Here is a 21,070-nt window from a genome sequence, read left to right as displayed (position 1 = left end):
CACACGTGGGGCCCCACGCCTCTCGGCAGCTGGGCGTGGCGGTGTGGACACACGTGGGGCCCCACGCCTCTCGGCAGCTGGGCCTGAGCACATGGGCTATCAGCCTGAGCGGCTGCTGCGTTCTCACAGAGCTGAGGTGGCGGGCCCATTCCAGGACATGACTCATCAAAGGAGAGTGGGCAATTTACAAACTTCATCAGGTAAGACAGGGAGCTTAAAAGAGTCTGTGAAACTGGTAGGAATAAACAAAAATTAAAATGGATGAGATGTTCTCAAACATGAGATAACTGTAATTACACCATGGGGTGGGGCTGGGATAGAGCAGGGGGCTGAAAGGTTTTTCAAACAGATTATGAAGGAAGCAAAACCTTGTCCTGTAATCCAGTCTTCATACCTGCTCTCCTCGGCTGCGAGTTTGTACAAGGCATAGGTGACCTCCGCACAGGCGAGAATTGCTCCGTGACGTGTGTGCAAATCTGGACTCACCGTCAAGGACAACAATCTTGGGAGAACTGCAAAGATGGTGCGGGAAGGGTTAGGTGTGCATGGAAACACAATCTGTTGAAGACTCAAAAGCTCAGCAACAGAAGTGAGAAGAGGCCCTGCTGCAATCCCACTCGGAGCCGGGCTCCGCAACAGAAGTGAGAAGAGGCCCTGCTGCAATCCCACTCGGAGCCGGGCTCCGGCCCAAGCAGCAGTTTCAAGACACAGAATCCCCAACACCAGGGATGTGCCGAGGAGCCAACACCCCCGCAGCTGGCGGGGGCAGCTGGGGTGCGGGGAGCAGAGCAGTGCAGGTGGGCTGGGGCAGTGCCAAAGGGCGCGCAGGAGGGACTAAGTGCGGGCACATCCCTCTGTCCTAAGGGCAAAGGAGCACGCCTTGTTCCTACTGGAATTCTTTATGGAAGATGCACTCAGCAGGCTAAGAAGAGGGAAAGAAATGAGTTCTGGCTGAGAGCACTGGGAAGAGTGCCCTGAGAAATGGATGCTGGCGCTGGAACCTAAGGTGAGAATGGAGATCAGAAAGCAAGTGAAGCTCCGGGTAGAGAGCAGGAGCCAGCAGGCTCTCCGGAAGGGGAAGGTCCCCTCGCCGTCCCACTGCGTGCCAGGCGCCCACCTACCATGAGAGACACTGTGCTCCGGAGCCTGCCGAGTCAGGTTGTGCAGTGCCTTTGCTGACAGCTCTCGGATGGCCCTGGGTGGGGACAGGGAAGAGAAGAGTGTTGGTTCTTTTCATTTGATGATTCCAGATTTAAGCCATGAAAAGAAAACCAGGGAAAGTCGATATTCAGGGCCATCGCCATTTAGAAAAAATACTAATGAAATAAACAAAAAACAGGCCAACCACAGGAGCCCATTGTAACAAATAAGAAAGCTAGAATTTACCAAAACAGCGTTCCTGAAATGTAACGGCTGGACACAGGAACACCCCATGCCACTGCTGGGCATTTTTCTGGAATAAATACCCCACATCCTCGGTGCACTGTGGGTGGCAGAGGGCTGCCCTCAGCCCCCCGAGTCATGCCGAAGCAGCATGTGTTAGACTGGAACACGAGAAACTGTCCTTTTGAAGATTACAACAATTTCATGACTCAACCTACTACCTGGGACACATTTATTACCATAGCGTTTTCCATCAGAACCCGCCTGCCCTCATCGAAACACCTGCCTGGAGGGGCCGTGGGACCACAGGGCGATGGCCTCCTTCAGGAGGGTCCGGGCTCCCTCCTGGCCCGACCACCCCTCCCAGGGAAGGAAGAGGGTTCAAGGCAGGGTCACGCCAGACTGCCGAGGGTGCCCAGTGCCTGACCCCCGCAGGTCTGAGGTGGACTAGCAAGCAGGCACTGAATTGAAACAGAGCTTAGGACAGCTGTGTAACAAGCATGACAAAAACGCGAGGTGGAAACAGGCAAGAAGACTGCCTGTATTTCGATTATTAAAAATTTCAAACAAGGGAGAGTAGAAGGGAGCATGGTCGGGGTCTCCCCACGCCCCCCCCTCAAGCTCCTCCTGCGGGGGGCTGTCCTGGCTCTTCAGGGCAGGGGATGTGTGCCTCGCACGGCCCACGCCCAGCACACCTGGCACCATGCGGTTCCACCCCCGCCCCGGGCCCCCGCGAAGGGTCCATTCAGGACACCGTTTCCCACAGAAAGGGAGTGAATGGCAGTCTCAGAGCAGCGCGCTGCGCGTCTCAGCAGGAAGAGCCCAAAACGGCAAGCGGGCAGCTCTTCTTCAGGTATCCTCCCCAACCAGCGCCATCTGGCGCGCTTTACTTATTTTAAAACATTACATTTCTCCTTACATAAAATTACATCGGGCAAGTTCACCCAGTATGAGCAAACCCTGAAGAAAGCCAAGACGGCGATCCGTCTCCTCGCCAAGGCTGTGGAAGTTGCCCTACCAAGCACGACGGTGGACGTGCTCGGGAAGGGCCCCATTTCTTGAAAGCTTTGCTATTTACCAGAAAATTGGAGAGACCGTTCTATAAACTTTTAGCTGGCGTTCTCTTTGATATAACCCAAGCCAGTGACAGAGAAAGACAGAAATCTCCCCACCTCTGAAAAGCCATAAAACTAGCAGGGTGTGATCAGGCGTCGGGAACCCTCATTTGGCACTGGCCTGTGGCCACTCGGCTGATGGCACCTCTGGCTGAGCCCGTCTACACTCAACAAGGGAGACGGCCTTGGGCAATGAGAGACGTCTCATCCAGTCAGTTAGGGGCCTTCGAAGGCGCACTCACAATTTCAGCAGAGAGAAGAATTTCTATCTCAGCCACTTAGTTTCTCCTGGAGAATTCAGCGAAAGCTTGGCTGGAGTTCCCAGCTTGCAGCCTGCCCTAGAGAATTTGGACCCGTCATCCCCACAGTCTCATGAGTCAATTCTTATAAAGCCTCGTGAAATTTACATATATATACACATACATCCTGTCAGTTCTGTTTCTCTGGAGAACCCTAACTAATAAAGGCCAAAAAGCCAAATCTCAATGGATTTAAATAGACTGAAATTGTACAAAAGTATGTTATTACCAGGGAAATAAATAAGAAATTGCAAATATTTTGAATTTAGGCAACACACTTTTAACTAATCCATGGGTCAAAGAAGAAATAGGGAAAATTATTTTGAACTGGATAAATATATGAATATACCAAAATCTATAGTATGAAGCTACAACAAGGGTTATAAGGAAATTTATAGCTTCATACAACTGTAACAGAAAAGAAGAAAGGTCTCAAATCAAAAACCAAAACTTCCATCTTAAGAAACTAATAAAAGAGCAAACAGAAAGCACAAAGTAGGAGCAAAATAATATATATTAGGGCATGTAGCAGTTTGGCATTGTTTATGAATTCCACAAATAGTTACTGGATTATGTTTGTAAACTGGTCTGTCGCAGGTATCACTTTTAATTAACTCACTTTTGACTAGGGCTTTGATTGGGCCATGTCAACAGGGTGTTGAGTCCCTGCCCCTTGGTGGGTCGGGACTCACAGATAAAAGACACAGCAAAGGACGGAATTGGGAGTTTTGAGCTGGAGCCCCGGAAGTAAGCACACAGGGGAGCACAGCAGCTGAACCCAGAGAGAATCAAGCCCCAGGGAGGCAGAGCCAGTTGCTGATCACCTACAGCAGACCTTGTAGAAAAGACAGAGGAGCTGAGCTCAGAGAGAAATGAGCCCCAGGAGTGGAACCCAGGAAGCCTGAACCCTGGCAGACGTTTGTAGTTATCTTGCCCCAACACATGGCAAAAGACTTTGGTGAGGGAAGTAACTGATGCCTTATGGCTTGGTATTTGTAAGCTTCTACCTGAAATAAAAACCCTTTATAAAACCCAACAGATTTCTGGTACTTTGTATCAGCACCCCTTTGGCTGAATAATACAGAGCAGAAATAAATAAAATTACAAACAGAAAAGCATAGAAAATAATGAAACAAAAGCTAGTTCAGAGTGGGGAGGGAGGATCAGCAAAATTGGCAAGCTCTAAGGTAAATCAGTGAAGAAATTAAGGGAGAAAACACAAACAATTATCAAAATCAGAAATATAAAAGGGACATCTCTACTGAACCTACAAAATTAAAGATATAAGGGGTACCGTAAATAAAGTTACACCAACAAATTAGACAACTTAAGATGAAATGGACACATTCCTAGAAAGACACAGCTACCAAAACTGACTCAAGAAGAAATAAAAAATCTGAGGGGGGTGGGGGGTATATGGGGACCTCATATTTTTTTAATGTAATATTAAAAAAATAAAGACAAAAAAAATTAAGCCAACAAAACAACCAAGTAAAATTAATAAGAAAATGAAATAATGAAAAATAAATGACAAATAAAATACAAGATATTAAAAAGAATGTGAAATAACTAATAATAAAAAATAAAAGTAAAAAAATAAACAAATAAAAAAATATTTTAAAGTAATTTAAAATCTCTCCGCAAAGAAAACCCCAGGCCCAGATGGCATCACTTGTCAGTTCTATCAAATATATAAGAAGAAATAATTCCAAACTTTCACCAACTCTTTCAGAAAATAAAGATGGAATACTTCCAACCTATTCCATGAGACGAGGATTCCTGAGAGCAAAACCAGATGAAAACGTCACAATAAGAAAAAAGTACAAACAAATATCCCTCATAAACACAGGGGTAAAAATCCTTAGCAAAATATTAGTAAACCAAATTCAGCAAACTCTGAAGAAGAGTGTGCCGCATGACCAGGTGGAATTCATCTCCACAGCGGGAGGACCTTTAGAGAGGAACTAAAATGGCCCACCACAGGAACAGAATAAAGGATAAAACCACAAGATCGTCTCCATGGGTGCAGCGGCAGTACCTGAAAAAACCTAATGCCCACTCATGATAAAAACTCTCAGCAAACCAAGAGTAAAAAGGATGCTCCTCAACCTAATAAAAGGCATCTACAAAAACCCACAGCTAAACCCCACATAATGGTGAGGGACTGGCTGTGTCCGCTGCGAGTGAGAAGCAGGAAAGGCTCTCACTTCTCATCCCTTCTGTACAACACTGTGCATCGGTTCTAGCCAGGAGAAAAAGGCAAAAAAGGAACAAGCAGAAGTTTAGAAAAAAAAAAAAGGAAATTAAGATACTAAGGGAGATTGGAAAGGGAGAAATAAAACTGTCTTTATTTGCAGATGATAGGATTCTACATGCATAAAATCCCAGGTAATCTACAATAAAACTACCAGATCAAATATATAAAGTTTCAGCAAGGTCATAAGATAAAACCTTGATAGAAAAAAGTCAATTATATTTTTTTATACTCACAACAATAAGGAAACAAAATTAAGAAAACAATGGCATCAAAAAGAATGAAATGAGTTTATATGGCTAAGAGTGTTCAAAAAAGACTTGGGAGATCAGAGGGGTCACACTTACGCACACCTCAGCAGGATCCCAGAAACAGCTTAAATAGATACAACCCTAGGGACTGGTTCTCCTGAAGGCTACGGAGACCCACAGGGTATATGGTCACGGCAGAAGGATTTTGAGTTCTACTCCATGTCAATGGGCCCTACTTTGGAATTTGTGCTCCTGAGAGTGATGGAGCTGGACTCAGATGTGACCTTTCCATACATGCCTCTTCTGTCACCTTTACCCAACCTGTGGCTGGTGCTAGGGATGGTGTATACTCAGGGGACTTGACTCTCTGGACTGCCCATGTGCCAGCTGGGCCCTGAGCCTCAGCAGAGTTGCAACTCCTACTCTTTGGTTCATTGGATTTACCCAGGTCAGCTAACAGGAAGGTGAAGATGGTCAACCACCACACCAGGGAATCAAGAGTGCCCACAACTGCAAGCAGGAGAACTGCATCCATCAGCCATGTGGGCTCTAAGCCCCCTCTCCATATAGAGGTGGAGTAGACATCACCATCCCAGGGTCCACAGAATGGAGGAATAAAATATGGATTAGAGTGGACTTATCGATACCCTACTATGAAACTATTGTGAATAGTAATAGAAGAAATTGTATCATTGTCATGAAGAAAGCGGCCACAGTAGTTGCTGAGGGCAGGGAGAGGGAAGAAGAGATGTGATGAAGGGACATTCTGGGGACTTGGAGTTGTCCTAAATGATATTGCGGGGACAGATGCAGGACATTATATATCCTGCCATAACCCACTGAATGTACTGGGGGAGAGTGTGAACTACAGGGTAAATTATTATCCATGTAGTGCAGCAATGCTCCAGAGTATGTTCACCGAGTGCGACAAGTGTGCCACAACGATGGGGAGGTTGCTGGTGTGGGAGGAGTGGAATGGGGGGAACGAAGGATATATGGGAACCTCATGTTTTTTATAATGTAACCTTTTTTGTGATGTACGTATCTTCAAAAAAGTACAATTTACAAAAATGAGGGGGTGGGGAGGTGGGGAGTAGGTTATATGGGAACCTCATGTTTTGTTTTGTTTTTAAAGATGTATTTATTTATTTATTTCTCTCCCCTTCCCCCCCCCCCCAGTTGTCTGTTCTCTGTGTCTATTTGCTGTGTGTTCTTTGTCCACTTCTGTTGTTGTCAGCGGCACAGGAATCTGTGTTTCTTTTTATTGGGTCATCTTGTTGTGTCAGTTCTCTGTGTATGCGGCGCCATTCCTGGGCAGGCTGCACTTTCTTTCGAGCAGGATGGCTCTCCTTACGGGGCGCACTCCTTGCGCATGGGGCTCCCCTACACAGGGACACCCCTGCGTGGTATGGCAATCCTTGCACACATCAGCACTGCGCATGGGCCAGCTCCACATGGGTCAAGGAGGCCCGGCGTTTGAACCACAGACCTCCCATGTGGTAGACGGACGCCCTAACTACTGGGCCAAGTCTGCTTCCCCGACTCTTCTGTTGTGGTCAAAGCAACATGCAAACCAGCAGGCAATACATAAGCAACCAGGTGTGTGGAGTTTCAACTAAACCTCACTTTAAAAAAGCAGAAAATGACCTTGAATAAAAGGGTCAACTCGGACCAACAGAATATCTCAATCTACATATAATATCAGGAGTTAAAAATGCTTTTTGACCTAAATAAAAGGGGGAAATGGAAAGGACAAATGAGTTTATATGGCTATGAGTCTCCAAAAAGAGCCAGAGGTTATCAGAGGGGTTGCCCTTATGCACACCTGAGCAGAGTCGCAGAGGACAGATAAAGTAGATATAACCTCAGATATTCTGCTGAGGTTCTGCTGAGGGCTACAGAGACCCACAGGTTCTATGATCATGGCAGATGGAGTTCAGTGCCATGTCAGTTGGCTCTACTTTGGAGTTGGTGTTTCTGTGTGATGGAGCTGGACTCAGATGTGATCTTTGTTCACAAGCCTCTCCTGTTACTTTTACCGGAACTGTAGTTGGTGCTGGACTGACCATGTGATAGCCAGGCCCTGAGCCTCAACAGACTTCAGCTCCTACACTCTGGTTTATTGGACTTACCCCACTCATCTAACATGGAGGTGAAGAAGGTCAACCACCACACCAGGAAGCCAAGAGTGCCTACACTGAAAGCAGGAGGATTGCATCCAGCATCCATGTGGAATCTAAGCCCCTCTTGATATAGATGTGGAGTGGACACAACCATTCCAAGGTCCACAGGATGGAGGAACAGAGTATGGATTAGAGTGGACTTACTGATATTCTATTCATGAACTATTGTGATTAGTAATCGAAGAAAATGTGGCATTAGTGTGGAGAAAGTAGCCATGGTGGCTGCTGGGGGTAGGGAGTGGGAGGAAGAGATGAGATGTGGGGGCGTTTTCAGGGCTTGGGGTTGTCCTGGGTGATGTTGCAGGGACAGTTTCCGGACATTGTAGGTCCTCCCATGGCCCACTGGGTGGAATGTGGGAGAGTGTGGACTATGATGTGGACCACTGACCGTGAGGTGCAGCGGTGTTCAGAGATGTATTCACCAAATGCAATGAATGTCTAATAATGATGGAGGAGACTGTTGTTATGGGGAGAGGGGTGGGGGTATATGGGGACCTCATATTTTTTTAATTGTAATATTTAAAAAAATAAAGACAAAAAAAAAAAAAAAGCAGCCTTAGCTTGCAGGCCCCTAATGAGTACACAGTAAGTAGCTCAAAAGTTTAGTTGAATGCCCCTGGGTTACATGTTGACAACATTGATGTCTTAAATGTCCTACTGACTTCTAAGCTGGTGGAAAAGACAAATTAACCACTTTCTCAAATTCATTTTATAAGACCGTCATTCCCAATTATGAGCATTTGGAACACGGTATCTCAGTTATGCCTCAAACATAAGAAACTTACACAGTACAACTCTCTGGAGGTTAAGGCTCACTAGGAGAGAAACCAAGACAGCCTACTCCTGGCAGGCGGACGAAGCCCCTACAAGAGCGCCCCGCGAGCGGCGCATACGCCTGACGTCCACCTTTCCCTGAGGTAGCCCCGGCTAGGGTTCGTGCGCAGGGACAGCTCAGCTGCTTTGCCACATGGCAGCAATTCATGAGACTTCCGAGGCCGTGGGTCAGAAAGTCCTAAAGCAGGGCTCTACATGCAGGCACGGGTGCTCGCTGTCCCTCAGTCCTGCTGTCTGTGTGTCCAGGCAGCAGGTTCAAGCCTTCCCAGCAGAGCTAACGAGGCTTCCCAGGGCGGAGCTGACTCCCACCTCACCTTCCCTCTGAAGACACGCAACAGCCCGCGAGGTGACGACACTCCCAGAAACACGACTGTAGCTGTGAGGACAACGAGTAACACTGCCCAGCTTCTAGGAGACAGCTCAGGAGATGGTGAGCGCGGCCACGGCAGGCAGGCCGAGGATGCTGAGGGTGCTGGGAAGACGAGGAGCCCTGCCTCTCAGTGGCCACAGCCCCCACCTGCCAACACGAAAGCATGCACGGGTGAGCTCTACAGCTGCTGCCCATGCATGCGTGGCTACAGACCCCAGAAGAGAAGCTGAAGCTAGACTACTAACCAACGCATCAGGCATGGTGCCTGGAATTCACATTACTTCCCAGAAGCTATTCTAAAATACAGCATCTACAATGGGAAACATTAATCTCTTAAAAAAAGAAAAAAACTAAGCTAATAAAACGCACAGTCGATTAGAGAAACTGAAACGCAAAGCCTACCCGTCCCAGTGGCTGATCTTCATGGCGACTAGATGGTCGATCATGGGCCGGGTGTACTCAGGAAAGCCGGCGATCAGCACGCTGCAGAGGAAGCACATGCTCAGGTCAGCAACGAGCAGTGTCGGAGGAGCACTCCCCACCCGTGAGCTGGACAGTGTGAAAGCCTAAGGGGGACTTCGGGGCGGTTCTAATAATTCGTGGGTGTTCAGGATCCTCCCAGAGGCCCACTCTAGCCCCAATTCCCCATAAAGCCTGGTTCCACAGAGCAGAATCCAGGGAACTGCTCCGCGTGGAAGTGCACCCGGCATCTCACCAGCCCAGTCATGTGGGCGCCAGAGGCACATTTTAAAGAGCAGCCGCCCCACAGCCTTTCCTGGGAAGACCCGCGGCACAGATGAGCGCCACCAGAAGTTGGCAGACGTGGCAACAATGGCATCTAGAGCAGCTATCTACCTAACCACAAGAAGAGAGCTAATAAGCAGGAAAGCACAACAGGAAACAGGAAGGAAAACCTGAATGGAAACCAACCCAGAACTCAAACGTGTGTTGAAACTAATAGACCAGGACACTGAAACAGTTTTGGATATTGCATTCCACATATACAGAAAGCTAGAGGAAAGACTGAACACATACAGACAGACACGAAGGAGATTTAAAGACAAGCATGCTGGAACAGCTGGATATCCACCTGCACACAAACAAGCCAACTCAGATCCATACTCAGGACACACAGAAACCTGAACTCCAGACGGATGGCAGACCTAAATGTAGAGCCCACAACAATAAAGTTTCTAGACAAACATAGGAGAATCTCTGTGACTTGAAACAGGTAAAGATTCTCATACAGAATACAAAAAGCAAATTCTGTGAGAGAGAATGTTGATAAATCACACTCTGTCAAAGCCTTTGAAACAGTGTGGCCCTTTCTCCAAACGCTGAGCACGTCTACACAGGATCCGGCCACTCTATTCCTGAGCACTTCTCCAGGAGACTTGAAAGCGTATGTCCGTTCAAAGACCTGTCTATGAATGTTCACACCAGCTTCATTTCTAACAGCCCAATCAGTGTCCATCTCCAAGCGGCACATCCAATGGGGGACACTCCCCGGCAACTAAAAGGAACGGACTTTTGACTCTCACGACACAGAGTGATCACTTGAACAACTATGCTGAATGACAGAGCAAAGCAAAAATGAGTACATATTGAATGATTCCATTTAAATAAAACCCCAGAAGATGCTAACTGGTCATAGTGACAAAAAACAGATGGGCTGCCTGAAGTGGCCATGGAGGGTCAGAGACTCCGAGGGGCTGGAGGCCTTGGGGTGAGGGCTGTCACCGCTGTCCTGACCGAAGACGCCCTCATGGCACCACCTACATCAAGCCCCTAAGATGCCGAATCCACACCAGCGACACTGCGAGAGGCTTTAAGAAGGTGAGAAGTCAAGCAAGTCACAGGCCGGGAAAGAGCATTTGGAAGGCACGGACATGACACACATATAGAGAAGACAAAATCCAGTTGAAATGTAGACCAAGATTTGTACAGAAACACCACAAAACAAGATGCCAACAAGCACGGGAAAAGATGCTCAACAACAGTATTCACTGTGGAAATGCAAATAAAAACCACTGCGCCCACTAAAAGTTAAAAAAAAAACAAAAACAACCCCTAGTGTCACAAGGATGCGGAGTAAGAGGAACTCATGCATTTTGACTGATGGCAAAACTGTACAGCACTTTGCAAAGAAACTTGGCAGTTTCTTAAGAAATCCAATAAACTTAAGTTCTCCTCTTAGTATTTACCCAAGAGAAATGACAATATCTGTCCCATAGAGACTTCTAAACAAATGCTGATACCAGGTCCTATTTATTAGAGACCAAAATTCCAAACAACCTAAATGTTAACCTAAACGTGAATTAATAAAAAAGAAGACAACTTAGCCACAAAAATGAACAAACCAATGGTACACGCACACAGGGATGGATTTCAAAGCCACCATGCTGGTGCCTGGCGCCAGGTCCAGGAGGGGTGGCCCTGCAGGAGCCCACTCCTTGGCATCTGCCCTGGGCACAGCCACCCCACGGCAGCAGGGCAGGGCAGCGGGGCAGGGGCCAGGCAGAGGAGAGGGCTAACTGTAAAGGGGCACAAGGTCACTCCCGGAAGTGGAAATCTGTGTCGACTACAGTATAACAGGTTAAGGTATTCCTGAAAAATGAGTTATGTTTCTTGAAAATAACATGGGAGCAATATCAGGACAGGCCTTTCTAATTTTGACTCAAAACCCAAAAGTTATAAAAGAAGAGACTTAAAATTATTATACATTCAAACATAAAATTTCTGCAAAGAAAAACACACTAAACAGTTAAAGACACACAACTAATTAAAAAAATTCTGCGACTGGTATCACAAACAGGAGACTAACTTCTTTAAAAAAAAAAAAAGTTCATTCAAATCAATAGGAAAAACATCAACTGCCTAGTAGAAAAGCATCAAAAACAGTTTACAGGAAAGAAAATATACACAGCTCCAAATTCTTGAGGCAATGCTCAGCCCCATTGGTATGAGAAGTAAAAAGTAAACTCTTCTTCACCTGCCCAGTTGCCAAAGACAGAAGACGTACCAGGGAGCCCTGCTGGGGTGTGCATTTGGGTTCAGTGTACATGGAGAGCAGCCTGGCATTCGTCACCCATGAAAACTTAAGACAAAAATACCCTTCGACTGGGCACCTCTTCTCTTAGTAATTTACTCAGCTCTAACCACACGTGACAAACAATGACCACAAAAATATGCCCTTAAATGGTTTCCAACAGCAAGAGCCTGGACTGAAGCCAATACCCCGGGTGAGGAGAGGTCTGGTGGGCCCGATGTGCGGACGGAGCCCTCCAGGGGAGGTGCGGTCAAGGACAGAGGTCCCCCTGCCTCCCTGTCCCAGCAGGACCCAGAGTACCACCTCTGCGCCTTCGGAGCTGCACACCGTTAGCTCAGCGTCCTCTGAGGCACACTCAGGAGCTTCCACCCCTGCACCTGGAGGGGAGGGTAAGGCACCAGACAGGATGCAAAGACACGAACAGGAAGCCTCCGGAAGAACCTGGTGACACGGGACCCAGGGAAGGCAGAGAAGAGGTGAGAAAGGGACTTGGTGCTCCCGACCACTCAGGGAGCCACCTGGACGTCACGCCAGAGGCGTGCGTTATCCACGCCCAAACCACACGGCTCTACCGGTCACGTGGCTAAGCTCATGTCCACCCCCTCACACAGGCCAGCTGGACTACTGGCCTCCACATGGCCTCGCCCACCACGCTAGCCACCACTGACTGCCTGCCGGGGACAGGAGAAAGAACCCCCAAGAAATACCATCTCACACAGCTGCTCACCAGCATGCAAACGGGCACCGCCTAGCCAGGTGTGCAAGCTGCAAGGGTGGGGCCCGAGCGCCTTCAGTCCACAGGACTTCAGCTGCTCTGGAACTGAGAGGGCAGAGAGGAGCCCCTCAGGAGGAAGAACACGCGCCCGAGGCCACTGGCCAGGCCGGGACAAAGTCAGAAGGCAAACTTCAGAAGCACCAAGACTGTGGGTGTGTGCAGCAGATGAGTTTCGGGACTGGTTTCCTGGTGTGGGCACGCTCACAGCCTGGCCGAGGCTGCTCCTCCCGGCAGGCAGGCAGCCACCCAAGCCATGGCCTTGGGCGCAAGGCCAGGCAGCTGTGGAAGGGCAAGGCCTTAAAACCCCACTGGGACTCTCAAGGTGCAAATCCAGAGGAGGCAGCAGGAAAACAGCCCATGGCCTCGTGCAACGAAGCAGAGACAGTCCCAGGAGGCCTGAGACAAAGGCCGAAGGCAGGAGAGCAGGGTCCCCGGTGGGGCGGGGTCCACGTGCGCAGAGGCCCCGCAGGCGACCAGCTCCACAGGGTCCCGGGGAGGCAGGCCTTGTGGGGAGGAGATGGGCCGAAGGAAACCAGGCGCAGCTGAGGCAGGGAGAGGGGCACAGGAGAGAACAGGGACGGAGCCAGGCCACCCAGGTGTGCAGACGAGACAGGAGGCGACGCGCACCGACTTGAGGGTGTGCAGAGTGTGCATTTACGGAGTCAGGACACTCAAGGAAAACGGTTTGAGGAAGTGATAGAACACAGATGTGCAAAACCTTGGAAAGCAAACAACTAGAAAACAAAAAATGACAAAATGAATTTTAAAAATCTGCAACAGCAAGAAGTCAAACCAATAAAGAATCCTAACAACTACCAGTTATGTCATATAAGAAAAACTACCAGACCAAATGTAAGGACAATCCTACATGTAAACATCAAAAATCAAAGGGATTCAAAGAGCCTGGAAAAAAATCTTCGAAGGGTTAGGACTCCAGGGGAAGGCAGACAGCACCAAAGACAAATGGGAAAAGGAAAAGAACCATGATGGCAAAACTGTGAGTTAAAAAAGCTGCAGAGGCTGCTGTGGGCACCTCCCCACACTAAACACACTTTGGATTCTCCAGCCTCTACTCAGCGGCTCTGGACAGAGCAGGTCACAGGTCTCCACTGCCCCAGGAAAGCAGGGGAGACACAGAGCCTAAGGCTGATGCAGCTTCTGACCCACAATTAATCTGCTGTGTCCCACAAGCCATTGTTTGCCTTGGGAAGGCAGAGAACAGCCTCTGAGAAAGTTTGAATTACGAGGCTCCTGGCCTCCAGGCAGGCTCCTCTACACAGGACAGGGTCCATGTGGCAGCAAACACCCTTGACCAGCACAGACCTGAGAGGGCTGTCAAAGAGCACCATCTCCTGGAAGACCAAGGAAGTGCATGTGAGGAAATTAAATAAATGAGGCATTTTCCATCCTTTACAGCCTCCCTCCCCAAGGCCGGAAGAAGTGAGTCTGCAACCCATTTCTGGATTCAGGGCCAAGATTTAAGCAACTAACAGGGACAATCCTAACAATCCAGAACAGGATGAACCAAGAATCAAAGAACAGCAGTAACACAGCCTCCCACCACAAAATCCCTATGGAAGACAGAGAAATTAAGCATACGAGAAATATCACCATCCTAATCAGATGCCTAGACATAAACAAAAAACTACAAGTCATACTAAGTAAATGAAAGAAATAGCCCAAGAAAAGGAATATATCAAAGGCCCAAAAGAGACACAGGATTTGAGACACCTAATTAATGAGGTACACACAATTTCCAAAAGGAAATCAGTGAGTTGAAAGACAACAAGCTAAAGAGATAAAAGAACATCAAGACGATACTGGGGAATGTGGCTCGAGCAATTGGGTGCCTGCCTACCACATGGGAGGTCCCGGGTTCGGTTCCCAGTGCCTCCTAAAGAAGACAAGCAAGACAGTGAGCTGACGCAACAGGCTGGCAGACTGAGCTGAAGCAACAAAGACACTGCAACAAGATGACGCAATGAGGAAACAAGTGGGGAACAGAGATGGCTCAATCATCGGGTGTCTCCCTCCCAGATGGGAGGTCACAAATTCAGTTCCTGGTGCCCCCCCCCCCCGAAAAAAAGACACAGAGAGCAGTGAGTGCAAACAACAGGGGATGGGGGGGGGATAAATAAAAATAAATCTTAAAAAAAGATGATACTCGAGTGAGCAAAAAGAAGAATCTATAAACCTGAAAAGTAACAGAGCTCATGGGAATAAAAGTAACGATAGGTAAGATGAAAACCACATTAGAGGCACACAACAGCAGACTTGAAATGACAGAAACAAGAATAAGTGAGAGAGAAGACAGAACAGCTGAAATTGAAGAGAGAAAAGAACGAAAAAGATTGAACAGGAGCTCAGGGAGATGAATGATGACACAAAATCCAACAATGGATGTATCATGGGAATTTCAGAAGAAGAAAAGAAGGGACAAGGGCAGAAAGAGTATTTGAAAAAATAATGGCTGAAGATTTTCCACCTCTCATGAAAGAAATTAACTTACATAGTCAAGAAGCACAGCATACCCCAATCAGAATAAATGCAAACAGACCTATTCTAAGACACATGCTACTGAGAATGCCAAATGTCAAAGAGAAAGAGAAAATTCTGACAACAGCAAGGGAGAAACAAACCCATCGCACACAAGGGATGCCCAGTAAGACTTAATGAAGATTTCTCATCAGAAACTATGGAGATGAGAAGACAGTGGTTTGGCACAATTAAGACACTGAAAAACTGCCAATCGAGAATTCTTTATCCAGGAAAACTGTCCTTCAAGTATGAAGGTGAGCTTAAAAAATACTGACAAATAAACAGAAACTAAGAGTTTGTAAAAAAGAATCTGTCTTTGCAGAAAGCATTAAAGGGAGCCTTACAGTCTGAAAGAAAAAGACAGGAGAGAGAAGGTAGAAGGCAAAAATAGCAGAAAGGGTAACCAAAAGAGTAAAAAGACAGATGAAAATAAGATATTAAGCCAAAGAATAAAACAGTAGAAGTAAACAATGCACTTACAGTAATATCACTGAATGTGAAGGGATTACACTCCCCAATCAGAAGATATAGGCTGACAGAGTGGATATAAAAATCATGAGCTGTCCAAATGCTGCCTACAAGAGACCTAGGGATACAAACCAGCTGAAAGTGAAAGGCTGGAAAAACATACTCCACGCAAACAGTAAACAAAAAGAGCAGGGGTAGCTATACTAATATCAGACAAAACAGACTTTAAATGCAAAAAAGCTGTAAGAGATATCAAGGCCATTATATATTAATAAAAGGGACAATCCCCCAGGAAGATATAACAGTCATAAATATCTACGCACCTCACCAGGGTGCCCCGAAATACATGAAACAAACTCTGGCAAAACTGAAGGGAGAAACTGATATCCCTGTAATATCATTGGAAATTTCAACACATCACTCGCATTATTAGATAGAATAACTAGAAAGAAGATCAATAAGGAAAGAGAGCACTTGAACAAAATGATAAACGAGCCAGACCTAACAGACGTTTACAGAACATCACACCCCAACTCAGTGGGTTATACATTCTTCTCAAGTGCTCATGGATATTTCTCCAGGATAGACCACAAGCTGGGCCACAAAGCAGTTCTCAATAAATATAAAAAGACTGAAATTATGCAAAGCACCTTCTCAGATCATAGTGGAATGAAAACTGGAAATCAATACCTGACGAGGGGAGCAGATGTACCTCCTAACTCCTATGCATGAGGTCCTGGGTATGATCCCTGGTACCTCCTAAAAACAAATGGAAAAAAAAAAAAACTCTCACTGGCGAGTGGATGTAGCTCAATGGTTAAGTGCATGCTTCCCACGTACAAGAACCTGGATTTGATCCCTGGTACCTCCTTTAAAAAAAGGAGAGAGAGAGAGAGAGAGAGAGAGAAGCAACAGCAAAACTGCAAATGTGTAGAGGCTGAACACCACACTCCTAAATAATCAGTGGATCAAAGAAGAAATTGCAAGTGAAATTAGTAAATACATTGAGACAAATGAAAATGAGAACACAATTTATCAAAGCTTATGGGATACAGTGAAGGCACTGCTCAGAGGGAAATTAGGGAAATACAGCCCTAAATGCCTATATGAAACAAAGAAAGGGATGCAGATGTGGCTCAAGTGATTGGGCTTCCTTCTGTCATGGGGAGGACCTGGTTCAATGCCGGGGCCTCCTGGTAAAGGCAGGCCTGCATGGCGAGCAACACAGCAAGAGAAACACAGGGGAGAGTCAAGGGAAGACATAACAGAAACCATGAACTGGGGCAGTACAAGCAACAGGGAACCTCTCTCCACATCGGAGGTCTCCGGGATCAAATCCCAGGAAAGCCTAGAGGAAAAAACGAGAAGAGAAGACAGAAAAAAAAGAAAGAAAGAAAGAGACATAGAAGATCACACAGTGAATGGACACAGACAGAAAACAAAAAACAACAAGGTGGCTGGGAGGGGAAGAAAAAAAATAAATAAACAAGAAAGAGCTAAAATCAAAGAATTAACTGAACAACTGGAGAAACTAGGAAAAGAACAGCAAATCAGTCCCAAAGCAAGCAAAAAGAAATAACAAAGATTAGAGTAGAAATAAATGAAATTGAGAATTTAAAAAATTTTAAAAACCAGTATAGAAAACCAACAAAACCAAAGGCAGGTTCTTTGAGAAGATCAGTAAAACTGACCAACTCCTAGCTAGACTAACAAAGAAGAAGAAAAAAAAGAGAAGATACAAATAAAATCAGAAATGAAAATGACAAAGTTACAGCTGACCCCACAGAAAGATCATAAGAGGAAGGTATGAGAATCTGTATGCCAACAAACTAGACAACCTAGGTGAAATGGACAAACTCCTAGAAATGCATAAACAACCTACTTTGACTCCACAAGAAATACAAGAACGTAACAAAACAATCATACTTAAAGAGATTGAATCAGTCATCAAAAATCTCCCAAGAAAGGAAAATCCAGGACCTGATGGCTTCACAGGTGAATTCTACCAAACATTTTGAAAAGAATTAACACCAATCTTGTAAAAACTCTTCCAAAATATTGAAGATGGAAAATTATCCAACACATTTTATGAAGCCAACATCACCCTAATACAAAATCCAGATGAAGATGATAAGGTGCAAAAATCATCAACAAAATATTAGCAAACAGAATCTAACAGCACATCAAAAAACTTAAACAGCACACCAAGTGGGATTTATCCCTGATATGCAAGGGTAATTCAACATAAGAAAATCAATTAACTCAATATACCCCATTAACAAATTGAAGGGAAAAAAAAACACATGATCATCTCAATCAATGCAAAAAAAGGCACTCAGCAAAATCTAGTATCTTTCTTGATGCAAATAGTTTGGAAGATAGTAATAGAAAGAAAACTCCTCAATATGATAAACGGCATTTCTGAAAACTCACACCAACACTGTACTCAATGGGGAAGGGTTGAAGTTTCCCTCTAAGATCGGGAATAAGACAAGGATGTCAACTGTCACCACTGTTATTCAACATTGTACTAGAAGTTCTAGCTAGAGCAATTAGACAAGAAAAAAATAAATTAAAAGACATCCAAATAGGAAATGAGGAAATAAAACTCTCACTATTCACAGATGACATGATTCTATATTTAGAAAATTCTGAAATGTCTACCAAAAAGCTACTTGAGTTATTAATAATAAACGATTTCAGCAGAGTGGCAGGATACAAGATCAACACTCAAAAATCAGTCATGTCTCTGTACACTAGTATTGAACAATCTGAGGATGAAATCAGGGGAGCAATTCCACTCACAATAGCAATAAAAAAAGATTCAAACACCTAGGAATCAATTTAACCAAGGAAGTACAGGATCTGTATGCAGAAAACTACAAAACGATGCTACAAGAAATCATTGAAGACCTAAGCAAATGGGAAGATGTTCCATATTCATGGATTCGAAGACTAAATATTGTGAAGATGTCAATCCTACTCAAAATGATTTATAGATTCAATCCAAACTAATCAAAATCCCAACAGTCTACTTTACAGAAAGAGAAAAGGAAATTACCAAATTCATTTGGAAGGGAAGGTGCCCCTGAATAGACAAAAGCATTCTAAAAAAAAGAAGAGCAATGTGGGAGGAATTTCATTGCCCAACCTTGCAACATAGTACAAAGTTACAGTGGTCAAAACAGCACGGTATTTTCATAAAGACAGACACGTTGATCGGAGAACTAGAATTCAAAGTCCAGAAATAAATCCTCACCTCTAAGGCCAACGGGTTTTCGACAAAACTACCAAAACCATGTTAACAGGAAAAAACAGGCTTCAACAAATGGTGCTGGGAAAACTGGATTTCCATAACTAAAAGAATGAAAGAGGGCCCCCATCTCACTCCCTATACAAGAATTAACTCAAAATGGTCAAGGACCTAAATATAAAAGCCAGGACCACAAAACCACTAAAAGAAAATGTAGGGAAACATCTTCAAAATCTTGTGGTAGGTGGTGATTTCTTGAACCTTACAACAAAAGCCCAAGCAACAAATGAAAAAAATAGATATGTGGGACTGCCACAAAACTAGACACTTTGTGCCTCAAAGGTTTTGTCAAAAGAGTGAAAAGGCAGCGAATCAATGGGAGAAAATATTTGGAAATCACATATCCACTAAAAGTTTAATATGCATGATATAGAAAGATGCTGTAACTCAACAATAAAAAGACAATCGACCCAATTTAAAAATGGGCAAAAGACTTGAACAGACATTTGTCCAAAGAAGAAATACAAATGTCAAAAAAAAAAGCATGAAAACTGTTAAACATCAGTAGCAATTAGGGAAATACAAATCAAAGCTACAATGACATATCAATTAATACCTACCAGAACAGCCACTATTAAAATGACAGAGAACTACAAGTGCTGGAGAGGATGTGGAGAGATAGGAACGCTTATTCACTGTTGGTGGGAATGCAGAATGTACAATCACTGTGGAGGACTGTTTGGCAGTCTTCATTATTCTTCAGAAATCAAGAGAAAAGATTAAAGCACAACATAATGTTTGTAACTAGTAGTACTATTATGTGGGTAGAAAAGTGGCTTAAATCTAAAAAAAAAAAGTGGGAAAATCTAAGGTCATGTATATATTACTAAAAGGAAAGTTGAAAAATGTAACACGGGATTGTATAGCATAGTAAAACTGCATGTGAAATATGAATATGGGTAAAATTGTATACTTAAGACTTTTTCTTTGTTAATACAAGATATTAATATCAGACCAAAAAAAAAAAAAACTTAATGCTAAGTGAAAGAAACCAGACACAAGGTAGTACATATTGTACAGTTCCATTTAAATAAAATGTAAATATAAATCAATTTATAAAGATGAAATTAGATTAGTAGTCATGTAAGGCTGGTAAGGATAGAGGGACTGAGGGATGATTGCTAAGGGGAGTGGAGTTTTCCTTTTTGGAGTAATGAAATTATTCTAACTTTTTTTGTGGTAATGAATGTACAACAATATGATTATACTGAAAGCCACTGATCATATACTTTTCAAAGACTGTATGGTACGTGACTATATCTCAAGAATACTGCTTTAAAATAAATAAATAAATGTGCAAGAACAGCCAGAAATAGCAGCTATATATAGCAGGGTATGCAGAGAGAAATTGAGAGGTGAAGAATTTTATTTTCTGTTTGGTATTATTATTGAAATAATGAAAATGCTCTAATAATGCCTGAAGTGACGTGAATGCACAACTATGTGATTATACCAAATATCATTGATTATACATTTTAGATCAATTGTATGCTTTATTAATATGTATCAATAAAACTGATTTGTTTCTTAAAAAAAAAAAAAAAACAGCATTGTGTAAAAGAGGACACATCAAGTGACATCATTTACACAGAATTCTAGAAAAGGTAGAACCCCAGTGACAGAGGCAGGCCAGGGCACAAGAGGGCATTGTGGAGTAAAGAAAATGTTTTCTGTGGCAATCGTCCACATGGAACTGTATACTTAGACATGGTGAATTTACTAAAGGTAAATTATATATATAGTACAATATAGATACAAAATAAACATGATTTTTAAAAGCAGTTTTGACTTAGGAATACAGAGACCAGAAGAAAATATTTACAAAGTATGTATCTGAATAAGAACAGGCAGCCAAAATATATAAAAATTCTCAAAGCTCAATAAGAAGAAAGCAAACAATCCCATAAACAAGTGCACAGAAGATGTGGGCAGGGGCTTCACCAAGGAAGATGAATGTTAGGCCACCCCATGAAAAGGTGCACAGTGGCATCAGGCACCAGGAAAATACAAACGAACAAGCTGCTCCTCCACACCCACCAGCAGGGCCTCGAGGACAAGGACCCCCCTACGCAGGGTGGGCAAAAGGACCCGCAGGGATGCAAAAGGGTACAGCGCTGCGGGAAACAGTTCAGCAGTTTCTTTAAGTTATCCGCATGCCACTCCTAGCTGTTAATATTTACCAACATACGTGAAAGCATCTGTCCAAAGACTTGCACACAAACATCCCTGGAGCTTTGT

General features: G+C 44.6%; 1 protein-coding gene across 6 annotated transcripts in view; it reads right to left on the bottom strand.

Moving 5' to 3' along the window:
- TBCD (tubulin folding cofactor D) overlaps positions 1–21,070 on the bottom strand; it is a 241,723-nt gene that overhangs the window by 60,054 nt on the left and 160,599 nt on the right. For all 6 annotated transcript variants that reach the window (XM_058284969.2, XM_071210865.1, XM_058284968.2 and 3 more), the window contains 3 exons: positions 9,092–9,172; positions 1,122–1,195; positions 395–512 (listed from right to left, as the gene is read on the bottom strand). In XM_058284969.2, the coding sequence (XP_058140952.1) occupies positions 395–512; positions 1,122–1,195; positions 9,092–9,172 (273 nt within the window). The remainder of the gene's footprint in view (positions 1–394; positions 513–1,121; positions 1,196–9,091; positions 9,173–21,070) is intronic.

This window comes from Dasypus novemcinctus, chromosome 21, assembly GCF_030445035.2.
Source record: "Dasypus novemcinctus isolate mDasNov1 chromosome 21, mDasNov1.1.hap2, whole genome shotgun sequence".
NCBI classification, from domain to species: Eukaryota; Metazoa; Chordata; class Mammalia; order Cingulata; family Dasypodidae; genus Dasypus; species Dasypus novemcinctus.
The sequence above is the reverse complement of the archived record's forward strand: the minus strand, read 5'-3'. Positions and strand labels throughout refer to the sequence as shown.